This window comes from Mycteria americana, chromosome 3 (genome assembly GCF_035582795.1).
Source record: "Mycteria americana isolate JAX WOST 10 ecotype Jacksonville Zoo and Gardens chromosome 3, USCA_MyAme_1.0, whole genome shotgun sequence".
Lineage (NCBI taxonomy): Eukaryota > Metazoa > Chordata > Aves > Ciconiiformes > Ciconiidae > Mycteria > Mycteria americana.
Window position 1 is genome coordinate 84,063,924 of NC_134367.1, and position 18,030 is coordinate 84,081,953.

General features: G+C 39.4%; 1 protein-coding gene across 4 annotated transcripts in view; it reads right to left on the reverse strand.

The window, feature by feature from the left end:
- The window catches only part of PCNX2 (pecanex 2), a 159,981-nt gene that overhangs the window by 69,855 nt on the left and 72,096 nt on the right, over positions 1–18,030 (reverse strand). For all 4 annotated transcript variants that reach the window (XM_075495898.1, XM_075495897.1, XM_075495896.1 and 1 more), the window contains 4 exons: positions 12,735–12,827; positions 12,073–12,223; positions 7,852–7,993; positions 3,002–3,179 (listed from right to left, as the gene is read on the reverse strand). In XM_075495898.1, the coding sequence (XP_075352013.1) occupies positions 3,002–3,179; positions 7,852–7,993; positions 12,073–12,223; positions 12,735–12,827 (564 nt within the window). The remainder of the gene's footprint in view (positions 1–3,001; positions 3,180–7,851; positions 7,994–12,072; positions 12,224–12,734; positions 12,828–18,030) is intronic.

Consider the following 18,030-nt stretch of genomic DNA (forward strand, 5'->3'; position numbering starts at 1 on the left):
AACCGTGTCACATAAGTCCTATGATGTTAAAGACCAAAAATCCAGGTTGATTAAAAAAATCCTCAGGAATAGAACTGAATACACTCTCTTGTTCTCTGTGTTACCCCAGTGTGGGTAGCTTGGCTATTTGCAAACAGAGATAGAAATCTGTGAGCAGTGATTTGGACTTCCATGCCTCAACCTGTTCAGGAAGCAATATGCTCATTTGGAGCGTCTGATTTGACTAAATTACATTAAATCAACAGCACAATGGGGAAAATAAGGGAAGCACAATCGGTGAGATATTCAGAAATATTCTACCCAACATTATTAGCAAAGTTTTATTCAACATAATCTGCTTCAAGAGTCACTAGGGCAGTTGTGAATGTCTGTTGAATTTAGATGCCTTCTTCCCCAGTGCCTGGGAGAAGAAAATAAATGTTTACTACCACAGTGCTTTGAGAGCATGAAAATATGTTTTTTGTGGGGTAGCCATGCTGAAAAGTTACCATCACCATAACTAAGGCAGAGTGCTTCTAGTGTTCCCTAATTCAGATGGTGGCAAGTTCACACTTTCAATGAGTACGCAGAAATCAGCCATGACTGTGTTAACAAGTTCTGCATAGCCAAAAGCGATGGTAATAGAAACTATTCCAGGTTTTGTTTTTCTTTTTAAAAATAGTTGCAAACACAAAAATGACTGAACTACAGGCGGACAGAATCTGTGAAGACCCAAAAAGCTTTTAGGAACAGAGGTGGATGCAGCTTGCTTAGGGCCTATAGTATGGAATAAACACACATCATCTTTATCCTCAAGTGACCATATCCTTTAGTAAAGTTCCTCAATACTGAGCTAATAAAAACTCAGACCTTAATTAGGGTAAAGAAAACTTATGCCCTTTATAATCTGAAATTAATAGGACTTTAATTGCTATCACCTGCAATGCTATTTTTCAGACTGGCTTTAATGATCATTGTGTAACTGTGCATGTGCTTTTGTAATATAAATAATTCAACCATTTAATTTCAATATTTTAAAATGGAACAAGGACAAGTCCACTTGATGAACTAATGACCTGCAAAATTTCAGATATTATCAGATACAAAGAAGATGGCAGATCAATGCTAAAACTACATTTTCAAAACATGTCTGTAGTACAAGCTTTCAGCCTAGTAGAGTAGTAGTTATTCTAGCAAACATCTCTGATTAATTTGGTATGCATCCTTCATTATCTCATTCATATTGCTATCACTAGTCTTTCTACTGTAAACAGTAGCTTCAAACTACCCAAACAACTCCCAAAAAACAACATTGAAAAGCCTTTACATCTCTCTCTTCCAAAAACATGCAATAATCCACACCAGTATTTTGTGATATGCTCACAAGCTCAACATTTTCAAAAGAATTAATGAATAGTGAGACTTTCAATTCTGGGGTGCTAATTTTTTGATCCTGTAAAGAGGTGTCTGGAGAATGAGTCTTAGGACTAAATAAGCCATTATCCAGACACGGGATGTCCACTGATGCACATCACTGACAATCTCCTCTGGAGACAGAAGTGCATCCCTTGCTCTAGGGAACGTAGTAATGCAACAAATACTGGAAACTGCCACAATGCTACCAACCTCTGCCTTACTTTTCACTGCTCATCTTTCACTCCAAGGTAAGAAGCTTAAAAAATTACTCTAACCCTATTTTAGGACCACAGAGCATGGGGCAGGGGTTCTTTTTAAAGCAGGGCTTTGTATCTCTTCTGCTCCTTTTCTTCTGCCCTGCCTCCCCAACCCTTGCCTCCTCACCCCAGCAGAGAGAAAGCAGAACAGGTCTGAGTGTTGAAGGCTTGAAGCAGGTGAAGCTCCTGCTGGAGTCCAAGAGTTCGGAGAAAAGAAAGAGCCCAAGGTCCCTCGCTGAGTTGTTGTTATTCCTCCCTTCCCCGCCTGCCTTACAGCAGCACAGAAATAAGCCAGGAAAAGCATTTAACTTCTGCTTCGCTCTTTGCCTGAATGACTAGGAACTCCCAACATAACACCAATGAACTGGGCCTTTTCTTAGGACACCTGAAACTTCCATGTCTTTCTCCTCTCAGAAATTAAGTGGTGCTAGCTGGGTCATACTCACACATATAGTAGGAATATTTTAGAAAAAGAAACCAAGCAAACAAGCCTGACAAAAAAACCCAACAACAACAAAAACAAACACCTCACCAGAGTTACCCCTGGACAAACTGTATCATATGTTATGGCAATCAGGGACCAACAAGTTTAAAAACAAAACAAAATACAAAAGAATTGGTAAAAGCTTTAGGCAAGTCTTCAATACTTTCTCATGTTTTATCAAGGTAATAGTTAAACCTGCTTCTTTCAGTGAAACAGCATAGATAGCAAATCAAGACAGGATCTGATCTGACTGATACAGAAAGGTTTTTTTTAAAGTACATTCAACTAGAGCACACTCCAAGAGTTAACAATGTAAAAGAGAGGAAGGAGCTCTGAGGTTAAGGTTAAGGGCAGCATCACAAGGGTAACAGACTGAAAATAGGAAAAGAAAAATGTTAAGGCTGACATTAGGAAAACATTTATTATCATGAGGATGATTAGATAATGGAATAATTTCCCAAAGGAAGTTGTTGAGTCAAACACTAGAGGCATTCAAAGGAAACCTAGATAAAAACACCAGGCAATTGATCTGGAGGGCAGCTCTGCACTAATGACCCAAGAGGCTCTTTCCAACTCATTGAGGATTCTCCTCTTGAAAACAACAATTCCGAACTTTCTACAGCAACATGTGAACAAAAAGTAAATGCAAAATATTGCACAAAACCAGTGAAAACATTTAACTGGAATGGTTTTTCTTCCACAAAACCAGATTTTTTCCTCTATAGTACCAATAATCTGTGTCTATATATGCATTCATTACTTTTAGAAAATCCTACTACATATTGGTCAGCACAGTGACACTGAGAAGAAAAATAAAGCTATGAAATATATTTTCCAAAGAAATTACAGGAGCTATAAAACTTGCCTTATGAAACACGATGGACATCATGAAGAAATCCAGCAAGAAATTTTCTGAAATGTCTCTGTAGTCAAATCGGAAGAAGATTACAGTAAAGCTCAAAGTAACAAACTGATTAATAGGATTACAGAATGAGGAGCGGAGGAGTTTCATCCCAGCAACTGTTATCAGGATAATATCACAGCTGTAAAAAAGGCAGAAAGAAAAAACCTAATCAAGTCAAAGTCATAAAGCATTAAATTATGAAGCTCTTAAATACAAATAGCTGTACCAGATGTATTTAAATTGCTATGTATATCTAAATCTTACTGATTTCTGATATTAATCCTATGTTATTTTAATAATCACACTTGTTTGACCCATGTGCAACTTCATATTTTTCCCTTACCATAACCACACGCTTGTAATCTGTAATAAAGAACTCTGTACCAAAAACAGTAGTATTGGCTACTAAAAACCGAGAATCTAGAAAGGATATTTTTATATAGCTCTTAAAATAAAATTTCAGTTTCAGAAATATCTTGGCACTTCCATTAATACATTACTGTAATTTGAAAAAAATGTCTTGAACCCACTCCAGGTTTTTTTTATTACTAGAAATTTCACTTGATGACAGAGTTTATAGTTATTCTCTTAATTTCATTACACACAATGCCAAAATTCTGGATACAAACACCCATAGACGTGAAGTGCTTGAAATTCTTACCATTGTTCTTGATCGGAAGGTCATCTATTCTATATGGTAATTACTTCATCAGATGAAAAGAAATTGTGTGTTGCATCTATGTGTTGTAAAATGCATGCAGTCTGCATTTTACTCTCCCTTATTATATTTCAGAGAGTGAAATTGAGAACTCTAAATAGTAAGTGACCACACAGAAAATCAAGAAGTCCAATCTTTAAAAATTAAAGTGCTTGCTGCTGTATCTCCAAGAAGATAACATTCCTCTTTTAACTCTCCACAAAACTACACAGTTTTCTGTGTAAGAAAAGAAAATGCAATCATATGAAAAAGAAAGATGGAGGTAATGTGTTGGCACCCCCTGAATTTAAAAAACCACTCCAGTCTCTGGATATATATCTGAACTGAGAGACTTGAGTTGCTCACATTTTTAAGTTTTGTTTTTAAGATACTTTACAGAATTAGAAAGATGGTCTTGCTTGGACAGCAATTTTGATCTCTTGATAATGCAGCCTATTCTGGGGGTTAGAACCTAGAAAGGTCTCAGACACATTAATTTTTAGATCGCCTGGGTAGATGGGCACTCCTCTGAGATGCGACACTGTACTGGGCTCCAGACCATGAACACTTGCATGGTTCTGTATTTTATCCAACAACCACTAAAAAACACAGGAACAGGGTCAGCATCAGAAATTGGAACACATGATTCCCCACTCCTGTAAGAATTTCCTTACCACCACAGCAGGAGGAATGAAGAGCAAACCTCCCATAGCCTCTGCTTTCCTGGTAAGTGCTTAACAGTTGGACTCTTGTTAAATGAAATGGGCAACACCACCTTCTCCATCAAGTTTTTTAAAAGGAAGGAAATCAAAGCAGTATTTTGTGAACTTGATCCTGATCGCATACTGGGGATGCTGCAAAACCAGCTCTCAGCTCAAAACCTTTGGGTTTCTGTGTTCTAGTCAGAATAAGATAAGAGACAAGCGATTTATTCAGAAAGTTCTGGGCATGTTCAGAAGTATATCTCAAGCCTCCTAATGAACCATCAAGTCAAATTCAGGAGTATCTAAGTGACAGTAGGTACCCTCAGGGTTTTCTGGCAGTTGAACAAGTATATTTGGATTGCAGTTTTGCACGTTGATGCCCAAGAACCATACTGGATCTATTCCTGAAAAGACAACCCAAACTTAATAGACATGTACAAGTAACTCCCCGTTAACTGAGAGCCAGGTAACTTCTCTTAAGTAAATTACGCATATTCACTTTTTGGGAAATGCATTGGTTTTTTGATGCTGGTGAAAACAGATGGGGACTTCAATGCATAATGAGCAACTGAAAGTAGGCCAGGTATTTGCCAAATACACAGAAGGTTCTCCTCCATCCTGCTGCGAACAAGGAGAATACCTGCTGCCATGACTGACACTTGACAGGCCAGAAAGCCCTAAACAGGTTTTCATCATTCTAGCAAGGCTTATAAGTCTGTACATTTTCAGGTTGATTTTATTTTATGTGGCATTTATTCATTATTGTGTATCTTGGGTAATGCAGATGCAACTTCACGTGCAGGTCATGCTAAAGGATCACCAGGACATCACTGTTGGAATGAAATGCCAGGTTGACCTTATTTCTCACCTTGTCAAAGCTGTTCTTTTCAATTTGCCCCAGATTTCTGAATGAAAAGCCTAGTGACTAAGCGAAATAGATTCTGAAGCCACTAGAAGCCATCCCAGTGCATCCTGTATGAACTGGTTGGATCTTGCATTCTTCAGAAAGAAGAAAATTCTTGCAACATGGAGGAAGTTTCACATGGAAAACTTAGAGATCATAGAGCAAAAGGAAGACTTTTTCCTTACTGGATCTGTTAACATGCAGAAAATTTCACAAAAAATGACATTTTATAAAATAATGCTCTCAGAAAATAATTTGCTCATTATCCCTATTCTTTAAAGTTATTGCCACACAAGATGTTTTTCCTGGGGCCTTAATTCCCAGCAGAGAGAAAGCATGAGAGAGAGAGAGAACAGGGGCTTATTTCTGAAGCCTCTGTGGCAGGTAACATGAGCAGGCTTTTCAGCTTGTCCGTATGGGTCCCATTAATAACCAGCACATCAGGGTCTGGAAAGCTCAAGCAAGCTCCTGACTGTGAAGGAGCTGTTCTGCCTCCTCAAGAAGCAAACCGCTTCAGTCCTTTAAATCACAAAGCAAGATGAAGCTTCTTTAAAAAATACATTCAAATCGAGAAAAACTCCAAAATCAAATCATGCAAAACGTACCACCTCAGACATTTTCAGACACAGAGCGGGAGAGTGCCGCCTTCCCTTCTCTAAGGTAGGATGTGGTCTGATCCTTAGGCAGTAAATAACTAAGGAACGTTCCAACAACAGAAAACGAGGATTTATGTATTAAAGCAGAGAAAGCACAACCCTCAGTAACACTGTACATGGAAGGAGCAAGGAGAATCCAGGACCCCTCACGGGCTTACAGAGTTGAGGAGAAAGACGTAGGATCTGAGGACAAATGTTTTGCATTTACATGGTAGCTGTAGGGAAAGCGTATTAAAGAGGAGTGCCAGAGAAGAAGGGATACTGGAAGTGTTGTGGATAGACCTCACTTACAAGAAAAAGGAGAAAACACAGGTTTTAAATCCAAGGTGAGCACACAGACACAAGGGGGGTGGAGAAGGAAAGGATTATCATGGTATTCCCCTACAGGCCAAACAGAGGCAGACAAATGTAATTACTTTCTTTAATCTCAAGATTTCTGGGGGACTGACTCACTACTTCTGAACACTTGAGGGAGGCGATACTTTAAAGTGCAATCTAGCTTGGAGGAATGACTATGTAAAAATAGCACCTTCCTAACCCTACATATTTGCTCCGTGCATGTATTCAGTCACGTCTGCTAACTAGTCACAAATGACATTTTGATTACTTTTTAGTTCTCCCAGGCTGGCAGAACCAAATAGCGGGATGAGTGTGAACTCGGTTTCACCCTGGACAATACATCTAAACTCCTGAAGCACCTTGGCCTTAGCATCTCCCAAGTGCCTGGGGGAAAAAGGTCACTAGGCAACTACACAGGCTATCTCTGAGTGACTGGTGAGAGTCTCTCTGGAAAAGTAGTTGTCTGGGAGGAATATGCAGAAAATTTGACTAACGCCCTAGTCCTAGTTTCAGCCCCTAAAAGCAGGGGCCACCTTTTCCTTATAGTTGTGTAGTCCCTAAAGCTGCATTGCTCTTCAAGAGAGAAGAATAATTAAAACAGCATGCAATTTTTACATCAAAGTTCTTCTATCTCATATTTAAAGTTAAGAATCTAAATTATTATTAATACTGAGGAACTCCCCCCCCTCCAGCAGGTTTTCCTGCTACTGGAACCTTCCTTCCTGAACACAGGCAGTTTCTTTGTTTTTATCAACTGCATCACTGTCATTCTGATAAAAAGACTGCAGAAACTCTGCTCACTGGGGATACTGCAGTCACTAAGCCTGCTGAATATCTGCAGTAGGCAAGTCACTGACCAAAATATTTACCATAAAAGGCTGTCTGCAAGGATCATACTGTGAGACCGTGGATCAGCATCACCAGTTCTGCTTAGCATCAGAGACATCAGACTTTGGAAAAACTTGTATCCCTGCTTTCTCAAACCACTTTTAATGCAGGACTACCCACCATTCTACACTGTTTAATATTTTATTCAGTCTTGCCTTAAAAGACTTGTGTGGTGAAGCTTCTGATAACTCCTTTGGGAAACTACGCCATAGTCTTAAAAATCCTCAGTTAGGAAATGTTTCCTGATATCCAGCCTAGATTTCTCATTTTCATCTGATTAATTCTAGTTACCCCACTGTGTTTATGCCCATCAAACACCTGCAGCCTGGTATAGCATGTCTTGCTTTTAATTGACATTTAGACATTCCATATATATCTATATATAGCTCTCTAATCTTCTAATTTCTCTCCCTCTCACTGGAGTCACGTCTTACCATGTGCTAAGGTAGTTTTGCTTTTTTCTTTCAACAAAGCCAATGATTATTGTATACTGAACTAATAATGCACAAAAGCAAACTGTGACAAGCAAACAGACTTACTTAAGAAACAAATTTAATTTCTCAATCTTCAGTCTAAAACCAAATATTCTACTAACCACATGCTTTGAGTTATAATCTACTTACTGTGTACCAAGCTTCTTGTATTTACTAATTGAGAAAGCATCAATGGTGAGGGCATTCAGTATTATAGCTGGATACAAAATGTATTTCTCAAAGCACTGAAGCCACACATAGAGCCTTTCAAACCACATCAAATGAGCAGCATCTGAAATAGAAATTCAGATAGCAGATCGTTTCATCAAATTATCAGCATTTTTTGCACTGCAACACCATAGAAGAAATTAGTTAGCTCACATTAATAAATATAATCAACCAACTAATTTACGAAACAATGGAATTGGTAATTCTTTTGCAATAGAGAAATCATTTTATTTTCTGAATTTAGACAGTATCTGTTTTGCTGCTTATAACTGCACTCATGAGAAAAGCTTAGAAACGATAAGAGACAGTACATGCTAGAGATGGTAGTTTCTACATAATCCAATTACTAGTCACTATATTAAATAGCACTTTTAGTGATGTAATGACTCTGGAGAGGCCCTCTCCAGCTCCGGCACTGACCTGGTGGATGACCTAGGGAACCTCATTTGAACTCTGTGTCTCTCCTTCTCCATCTTACAGTGGCATAACACTGTTCATTAGGCTGCAAGGTATCATTGACCTCACTGATAAATGAAATATCCTTTGAGATCTAAAGACTGAAGAATTAACAGGAGCTAGAAACTGTCATAGATGTTTCTCAAAACACTTAAAGAGCCATTGTAAAAAGTATCTGCCAGGATCACATCATTCACCAGTAAAGAACATTTTTTTTGCAGTAGACTTTTCTAACAACATCACAGTGCTTAATATGAGTATTAAACAAGAACTGAATGCTCCATGCAATTCAACTGCTATGAGAACTTAGGGGAACTGAGTACAGAAACACTTGTGTACGGACAAAAATAATGTCTTTATTCTCAACTGAGCTCAGCTAGACAAGGTTATTGGAAAAACAGTGAACATAAAAAGGCAGAACTTGGTATTGACTCAGAAATAACAATGCCAGCTACTGAATCTCCAATACTCTTCCCTGCAGAAATGAAAATTACGTATAGACATCCCACCCACCCACACACACCTTTTCAATGACAGGCAAAGACAACATGCTGAATCAACAGATCTGTATGTTCTACAGGCACTATCGTATAGGCTCAAAGAGAGTATCGTATAGGCTCAAAGAGAAAGACCTAAAAGCAATCCTTCCAAATTAGCTTCAAGTCATGCTTTGCCTGCCATCTTAAGCTAAGGCAATGCTCTTGCAAAAATCTGCCTTCAGAAAATATGATCAACTTCTGTTTCTTGTTATAACATAAAAATGTTTCCTCCTCTTATTACCTAAAGGCCACCTCCTAAAAGTTCAGACACACAGCGAAACACCCATTTTGGAACCTAGCTGTTATTCTCTGTTTCTCTCTCCTCCTCCTGAACTACAAATTGCTCTCAGAGCTCCACTCAAGAACTTCATCCAGCTGCCCAAAGCTGAGCTCTGTGTAAGAACTCAAGCTTGAATAGAGATGTGCATATCGAGTAGACCAAAAAGAAGGCAGCTGCAGGAACAGAGAGATGTGTGCAGACAATGCAGACAGAAAAAAAAGAGCTCACCTTCAGAGAGGGCCCAAGAAAAGATGTGGATGATTGGAAAATGGCTTACATGAATCTGTGGGGTATAAAAGCAGTGGTGGGGAGGAAGGAGAAGAAAAAAAAAAAACAGTCTCTAGTGTTTCAAGGGTTTCTTTCTCACTCGGTCCTGCACTACTTTCTACACATCTGTTATACCATAAGCTCATACATCTTGACCTCAGTCTTTCTTCCCACAGTCTAGCAAAACAATGACAGGTAATAAATGAGTTCTCATATGGGCATCATGAGAACTGGTCTGATAATTGCTATTCTGTGGAAGGCCTGAAAGTTTGAACAGCTCATCCAGAGTCTATGAAACAAAGTCAGGAATAAACTCGTGGAATTGTCATTACCAGCTGCTCGTGTAATTGCAAGCAATCATTCATCTCCCCATAGCACTACACTTGTTAAAAGTTAGGAAGCTGAAAATGAAATTCTATGCACTAAAAGCTCCTCACAGACATCTTGTTTTGTGTACTTGTCCTTTCATTGTCTATGCCTGACAACTACAGGATACTGTCCTTTTCCAGGCTTCTCTTTCTATGCAAACAGGGAACCTTTAAGTTCAGCTCCTACATTTTTCTTACAGGGTAAAAGAAAGAAGACAGCCTGTCAGACATATCTATCAAAGGGATTACACAACCTTTTCCTCAGCCTGTCTCATCTCAGAACATGATAAAAAGCCTCTGCAACAGCCTAAGGGACTGAAATATATACTTTTTTTTTTTTTACTCTTGTTTTCTAACACACAACACCAGATACATTGCAATAATACTTAAACCCCAAAGTGTGGAAATGGACCACATATAAAATGAGGACTGCAAAAGAAGGAAAAGAGCCTGTTGCCTGCAGCAGGTAGCATGGGAAATGCAGCTGATCTCAAAGCAGAAGGAAACCCATCTGTGGAGATCAGTCTGGCAGATCTCTACCCTCAACCTTTTCAAAAGCTGAGTCATTGCATTTAGGAAAAGCATGTTTTCTAACAAATGAAGACAGACTTAATCAGGACAAGGGAAAGAAATCCTACAGTAGTCTTTTATGACTAAGTGATGTAACAAACAATAAAACTTGGGTATTGATCAGAATTACTGATTATCAGGGAGAGGAAGCCCTGAACAATGTTTTCAGTTGAGCATGATCCTTAATAAGATTTATATTTCTACTACACTTCCCCAGCGTATTGCAGTAAAAGGCAACCTTCACTCAAGTCTCTTGGGTACTTTTTTTCCATACTCAAGCCTTGTTTGGAAAGTAATCGTTTTGAAAGACATCATTTTTTTCAAAAAAAGATTTAAATCCTTAATGCATGGTTTTGCAGAGAGTGATCTGAACTCTTTTGTTGTCTAGTTGAAGAACAGACTAAAGTCCCTCAGCAGAGTGTGTTCTGACAACACTGTCTTCAAACACCTCAGGAACATATATCGAGAATGATTAAGGCACAGGATCCATCAAGAAATGACAGGCAAGCTTTTGGCTGGCAGCAAAGGCAAGATGAGAGCTGGGGGGGGGGGGGGGAAGCTGTGCTTCTCAAAGTACACTGTCTGCTTGCAGAAATAACTGTATCAGAAGAGGAAATCATTCCTCAACATACTAAAGTATTTATTGGTACTCGCATGTATCAGGGCACTATCCGTTGAAGCCAGCAGACATCAGCAAGAACAAATCTTCAAGAAAATTTCACAGTTTCTTTCAATTTTAATGTTTCTCTAAAAGTGTTATGATGGAAATTAGAACTCTAAGTTGCACTACCCATGCTGTTCAAACGATGTATCGTTATATGTCAGAAAGAAAAAATTCTGCCTCCATTTCATCAATCATTTAAGTTTTTAAATTATATAAAATGCCAATGTATTAAGCGTGAACTATAACATATCAAGCAACACAGCAAGTAAACAGTACTGTAATGTAAAAGCAAAAGGCAGATCAGACAATGGGTCGTGAAAAGCCACTTAGGGTCAGTAAGATGATTAAGGGACAGAAGCATTTGACATAGGAGCAGAGGCTGAGAGAGCTGGGACTGCTTAGCCTTGAGAAGAAAAGGCTCACGGGGCATCTTATTAATGCCTGACTGGGGGCATTTTTGGGGTATAAATACCTGATGGGGAGGGTAAAATTGATGGAGCCAGACTGTTCTTAGTAGTGCCCAGTGACAAGACAAAAGGAAATGGGCACAAAACTGAAATTCCATTTCAACATAAGGAAAAAACCAACCAAAACAACCTTTCTTACTGTAAGGATGATCAAATGCTAGAACAGGTTGTCCAGAAGGGTTGTGGAGTCTCCATGCTTGAAGATATTCAAAACTGGATACAGCCCGGCACAACCTGCTCTAGCTGACTCTGCTCCAAGCAGGGGTGTTGGACTAGACAATCTCCAGAGGTGCCTGCCCAGCCTCAGCCCTTCTGTGCAGCGGTTTCAGGAGACAACTTCTACAGGTTCACAGATTTGCTGGTGATTGGAGGGTGGGGGGATGGAAATGATGGGATATGCATGCTATTCAGAAGAGGGAAATGTAAAGCATAATTTATTCTCCCTGCCCTGTTCCTTCTGTAATTTTTTTTGTAAACCAAGACAAGCTGCAAGTCATTGCATCCATTGTTTAGAAAATATTTTATTCCAAACCTCTCACTTCCCGTTGCTGGTGCTCTTTGTTTTTAAGTATGGGGTGGGAGATCCACAGCCAGGGGTGATGCTTGCGAAGCTGAGGCAGTACGTAATGTGTTACAAATCCCACAGTCCATGCTAAAGCAAACAGGACAATGCTGAGAAATGGCTGGGCCAAAAGAGAAAAAACGAAACATGGTTGTAATTTTCAAACAACACTTCTAGATAAAACTTTTTTTAACAGTTTTTAACAGTTCCTATAATTGTTTTTTTGTGCAATTAATTTTTATTCCTGTGTTCAAATTCTCTGACTCCACAGGTGGATATGGATCTTGAAATATGCATTTTGCACACACAACCATTTTTTTCCTCCCTAATTGGAGGAAAAAAGGCAAGTGATCAGGCTTACTCATTCTGTCCCTCAGGTTCCACATCATAAAAGAGCTGTGGATATGCACAGGTTTAAGGAAAGAGACATCAAATAAGTAACACTAAAATTAATACAAATATCCATAAACTAACTGCCTTGCAGGTAAAAAAATGTTATCATAGCAAGTAAATACATTTTCACTAAGTTCTCTTCCCACAATCTCTATTCTTTCCAGTTAAAGCACCCTGTGGTTTTGCATAAAAGAGATAATACCTTGCGGGGGGAAGCAAAAAAAAGAACAGATACACACCCTTAATGATAGAAACACAGTACTGGCACTGACAGCAAATGACAGAACAGCAGCCACTGTGCAGACAATGAGATCCGATTTCAAGATTTCTTTCTGTGAAAATAATTATTTTATACAAAATTAGCAAGCCAACACTTTAACCAAAGTAAATGACACTGTTCTCAATTACTCGCAGTCTGCATTGTGATAAGGCTAATCAGCACTCCCTGACACAAAAGTATTTTCTCCAGTCTGCTTTGGGAAATTATTTCTTCACACTCTAGGTCTGTCAAAGTAATCACATTTAAATTCATAATGCCTAATTTTAAATTATATTTTTAAATAATGTAGTTTTAAGATTGGAGAAATGAAAGCAATACATTTTCATACCGAGTCTGATTCTGTTTAAGGAATATAACTCTCACACTATGACTTTTTTATTTTTGGGAATCAAAATTCTGGTTCCATTTCCTATTTGCAAGCATTAAGATTTCTTCAGATTCACTTTCTCTTGCATTACTGAAATGACTCATGCGTCTCTGTAATGTCGTCAGAGACACGAAGTTAATACATTTATTATGTTCTAAAGTGACATGTCCCATTCTCCGATTTTCTGTATTGGAAGCCAAATTTCAGCAAGATTTTACGGATTTCAGACAAGGCCTTTTTCTAGTGTCACTGAATGATAATGAAAGGACACGTCTGCCTTTACATAAAGATCTATAACTAGGGTAGGAGTAATTTTGTTTCTAAAGATTGGAAAATATCACTGTCTTTCCAGCCCATTTTTCTTGTGATTAAAATGTCATTCTCAGTAAACAAATAAACAAGATAGCTTGCGAGCTGTGCGATCTTCTGAATTGTACTTTGGAGGCCACCCAAATGTCTTTGTGAGTAAATGAAAATCTTGTCTTAGATTTATGAGAGGGGCATTTAAGTTCAGCACTCAATACTGCTGCTAAGTTATCAAATGAGTAACTATTTGTAGCTCATGGTTTAGAAACTGACTTATGCTTCAATTCAAAGACATCTAGAAACAACATGCGAAATGCAACACTTTTGTTAGAATTAGAAGCTCATCCAATTTCCTGGTGCTGCAATCTAGGTAGTCTTCATGTATCTCATCAGAGAAGAAGAAAGAAAACTAAAATAATGATGGGATAGAAAATCTATGAATAAAGGAGATAAAAAGAAAGCAAGCAGAACAAGTGAACAGCAGAAGGGTTGTGAATCACAGGGGAAGCTGGTAGCAACCACTATATTTAGGCTGCCGATTGCTCCCTGTTATGAAAGATGCTTCTTAGTAAAAGGTCACAAGCATCAGCACTTCCACTTACTGCAGCAGGCCTTTGAAATTCAGCAGGACTAAAAAGCCTTCAGGCTCAAGAAGTATTTTTGCTTTGTCCCAGGAAACTCCAATCCAGTTTAGCTGAATTCTCAAGCGATCACCACTGTCCTCCCCTTTCCCTGGCTGTTCAGGAGCATGTACCTCCAAAAGAACAGCGCTCCCTCCCTTCCGAGAGCTGTGCCCTCTCCAGACAGCCCTGTACTCCACATGGACTACAGGTGGGAAGGTGTAGGAGCAGAGTTAGGTCTTCCTAACTCTTCCCAACCATCTTTTCAAAGCATAGCACTGCTGGCTTTGTTCCTCGCTTCTTGGCTGTCGTATGCAACAGGACAACCACAACATGAGGGACCTCACAGGAAACGCCTTCTCTTCCCTGAAAAAAAAACTTTGATCCCTGCCTGTCCCCACAGGTCCTCTCCATTCAGTTCAGACCTCCTCTCACTAGCAGGTTGTGTATCCATCTCCTACTCAAGTGGTTTTAGTACGTGAAGCAGCACTGAAAAATCGCGGTGAAAACCCTGATAAAGATAGATAAGGGAATTATTACCAATGCATGTAATGGAAATAATTTTTTTTAACCTTTCCAGATTTTTTTTTAATGATGTTGCATACAAAATCTACGTAAAGCAGCCATATTTAGCTTGTAAAATTCAGCATCTGAGAAAGTTAAGCAGTGCCAGGTTTATACGGCACTATTTCAGCCCCTTTGTGAATACATACTATGAAAAGTCTTCATCAAGTATCATTTTCTGCACAGCTGAATCCAGCTACTCAATAATCTAAAACAAGCTTATAAGAACAACAAACATACTCCAATCATATTTTCAAGATCTTCTGTACAACCAGAAGAGATTACTATTAAAATGACTTATTTCTCTCACAATCGGGTGACTGAAGAAGTTGCCATTTTAAGAACTACATCAAATATTAAGAGTTTAGCTGCAAAAACAGCAGAGGTGATATTAACGGACATTTTGGGGAGAGGTGGCATCCTAACTTTCCATTCTGTGCCAGGTCACCAAAGAGCATATTTTCAAAAGATTACATTCAAAAGAGAATGTATTACACAGATGATATTGCACAGGACTGGTATTTCCCACCTTTCCCATCTTTGAGTTTGCAAGTATTCTTTTTAGGGTGCTCTCACTGCTTTTGACACATTAACAATCCCATAGAGGAAAAGGCCTATGTTTTCAAAGCAATGATTATTATTCAAGTATTTAAACCCAAATCTAACAATTGCATTCCAACTCTGGCAACATCTCAAGTGTTTAAAGTACCATATATGCCCAGGCTTGCCCTTTTGCCCTTACACAGAACTGCTTCAAAATATAAATGTCCTGCTCAGCTGCTGACTTGCACAGCGGTCCCCACAGGAGCTCCTTCTTGATGTCGCAGATGCTTTCAAACTTCTCACAAAATTCAGGGGTTTTGCCTTCTGAAACAAAGCTGAGCAGTACTTGCTTTTGTTTCATGTCATGGCAGAGTTGTCAGGGCCCCCCAGGAAACGGCTGACCCTGGGCAGTTATCTCTCTGACTGAGGGGGATTCAGAGCTACCTTCCAGGAGAAAACCTTGGGAATCCACCTACAGACTGCTGTGGGTGGATCTGCAGCTTCCACCATTCCTGCTGAAGGCAGCTAGCTCCTGTAAAGCACGTGCCTACCTTGGACGCAACTCTGTTCCCCGTCCTGCATTTAGACCCAACTGTCTAAAGCAGGATTTTCAATTCCATTCTGAAGGCCAGGCACTTATGAATTGAATACTGAATAGCCCTACTATGTGGTGCTTGAGTCCTTCATTGCAATTGGTCCAACGTGGAAAAGTTAAGCTCTGATCACAGTTAAAACCTCTGCAGTGAGAGATAATCACTGTTACAGTTTGGGCTGAAAGCAGGTGTTCTTTTTTCCTCCATTTTACACTCAAGAAAAAGAAGAATTCCCAAACCAACATCGCTACATTTGATGCCTCAGATTTTACAAGCAGAATATACTATAGTGGCACTTTTTTTAAATTATTATTTTCAATTATGCTTTTGAAGCTGTGCGCAAATCCTTTTACTAGCTATCTAAATGTCTGTATTAAAGACCAGGAAGGAAGCTGAGTTTGAATGTAACACATTAGCACCCTCAGGTCACTGGTTAATCTAGTAATCAGCCATGTGGATGCCTATAGAAATTAATTATAATGGTAGGAAGCTCCATTCTCAAAGTTGAATGGTCAATTATCCATCACAGCTGCTTTATAATTCAGGCTTCCAAAGCTGGCAATTCTTACACAGCTATTCAAGCAAAGGAAAATAGTAAAGGTCATGTAACTGAACATTAGGGATGCTGTATTTATTATTCCTAACATCAATGCAAAGCCACTACAGAATACAACACATTAATTTTCAATATTAACCTTGTTTGCTTTCAGCTCCTTGAGGAGGTGATTTGGTTCTGTATGCCTCAGGATTTCTGATTAAAACGGGTCTTCTTTAAATGGCATGTTATGTAGACCATGTGTCTGTACACAGACCAGGGCAAGGCTAGCTGTTGTGTTGCATCCTGCCATCTCTTGCCACTGACAGCGGGTTAGGAATACTCTCCTCACAGAGGAGCACTCCAAGAGGAAAAAACAAACTACCACCATGAAATCTCCTTCAAATACTGACATATTGTTTCACCCAGTTTCTGAACTGTTTGAATATCCCCTTGCAGAAGTTCTGGAAGCTATTTAAAATTGGCTTTTTGTCAGCTGACTCCTACATCCTAAACACGATTGCTGTTGCTGAAGTAAGTCAGCAGAGACTGTGGCCTGACTGTGCTCCTCAAACTTGAGGCATGTGCATTTTCTCCTGCCTCAATTCTTCCCGACTTGCTCTATTAGCACTGCACTGTGAGATAGCAGTGGGAGTCTCCTGGCAAACTGGTTAGTGTTTAATTGAGACAGAGGTACCAGATAACACAGGGGTTAGACAAAGAGCCTGCATTAATCAGAAATTGCCCTCTCTTTCTTCAAGAGGTCTCCCAGTGTGGAAGAATTAGCACTGCTAATTGTCACTGTAAGCAAACACATTTGCTTACAGTTTTTATACAGACTGAGGGAAGCCTGGACAGACAAAAACGAAGGCAAAGGACTAGCAAGCTCCAGCAACACTGAAGGAAAGCAGCCTCTGTCTAAAAGCAGCAGCAGCAGCATGGAGTATCAACAGTACAGAGCAGAAAAGTGCCAATCCCCCAAACCAGGTACATCCTGGAAATCAGAAGGTGCCAGGAATTCCACTTAATTAAATGCAAAACAACACTGGCAAAACATGACAGGAATGAGACATGGTGCAGAGAAGAACTGAAGTCCTATGTCTGGCCAGTCCCACCACAGTCCTCCCTGAGCTTCTGCACCTTCCACCCCAATGGCTCAAGGGCCCAAGTGTGGTTGAACCACATGGTAACTGTGTTAATACAAGACCTCATCAGATCCTTCTCCACATTACTGACACAAAAATAGGTCGAGAGTCTGCAGCATGACTCAGTTTTTAAAATACAGCCAGGATTTTAGATGCGAATTTGTTCATTCTCCTGCGTTTTGTTTTCAATATATTGAAGCCTTGCTCAAGGTTTCCCTCTGCACTGTGAAATGAAACCAGTTAAGTGGACAGCCGCAGTCCCCTGGCAAGGTTCCATCTGCAGAACAGATGAGATCAGACTCTGTACTGCTCTAAGAAGAGCACTATCGGCTCGGATAGTGCAAAAGATACAAGTAGGATATAAATATGGGGGAACGAGAAGCTTTCCATTACATCTTTCTATTGCATATCTGTTACTAGATGGACATTCATACTGCAGCGTGACCCTGTTGCAAACAGTTTAGTTTGCAAGAAACTGTAGCTCACTACAAGCAAGAAGAAATGGGCATATCACTTCATCTTATGTGGGCCTTATTAGAGTAAGCAGTTTAAAATAACATTATACATAGTAGAAAATAACAG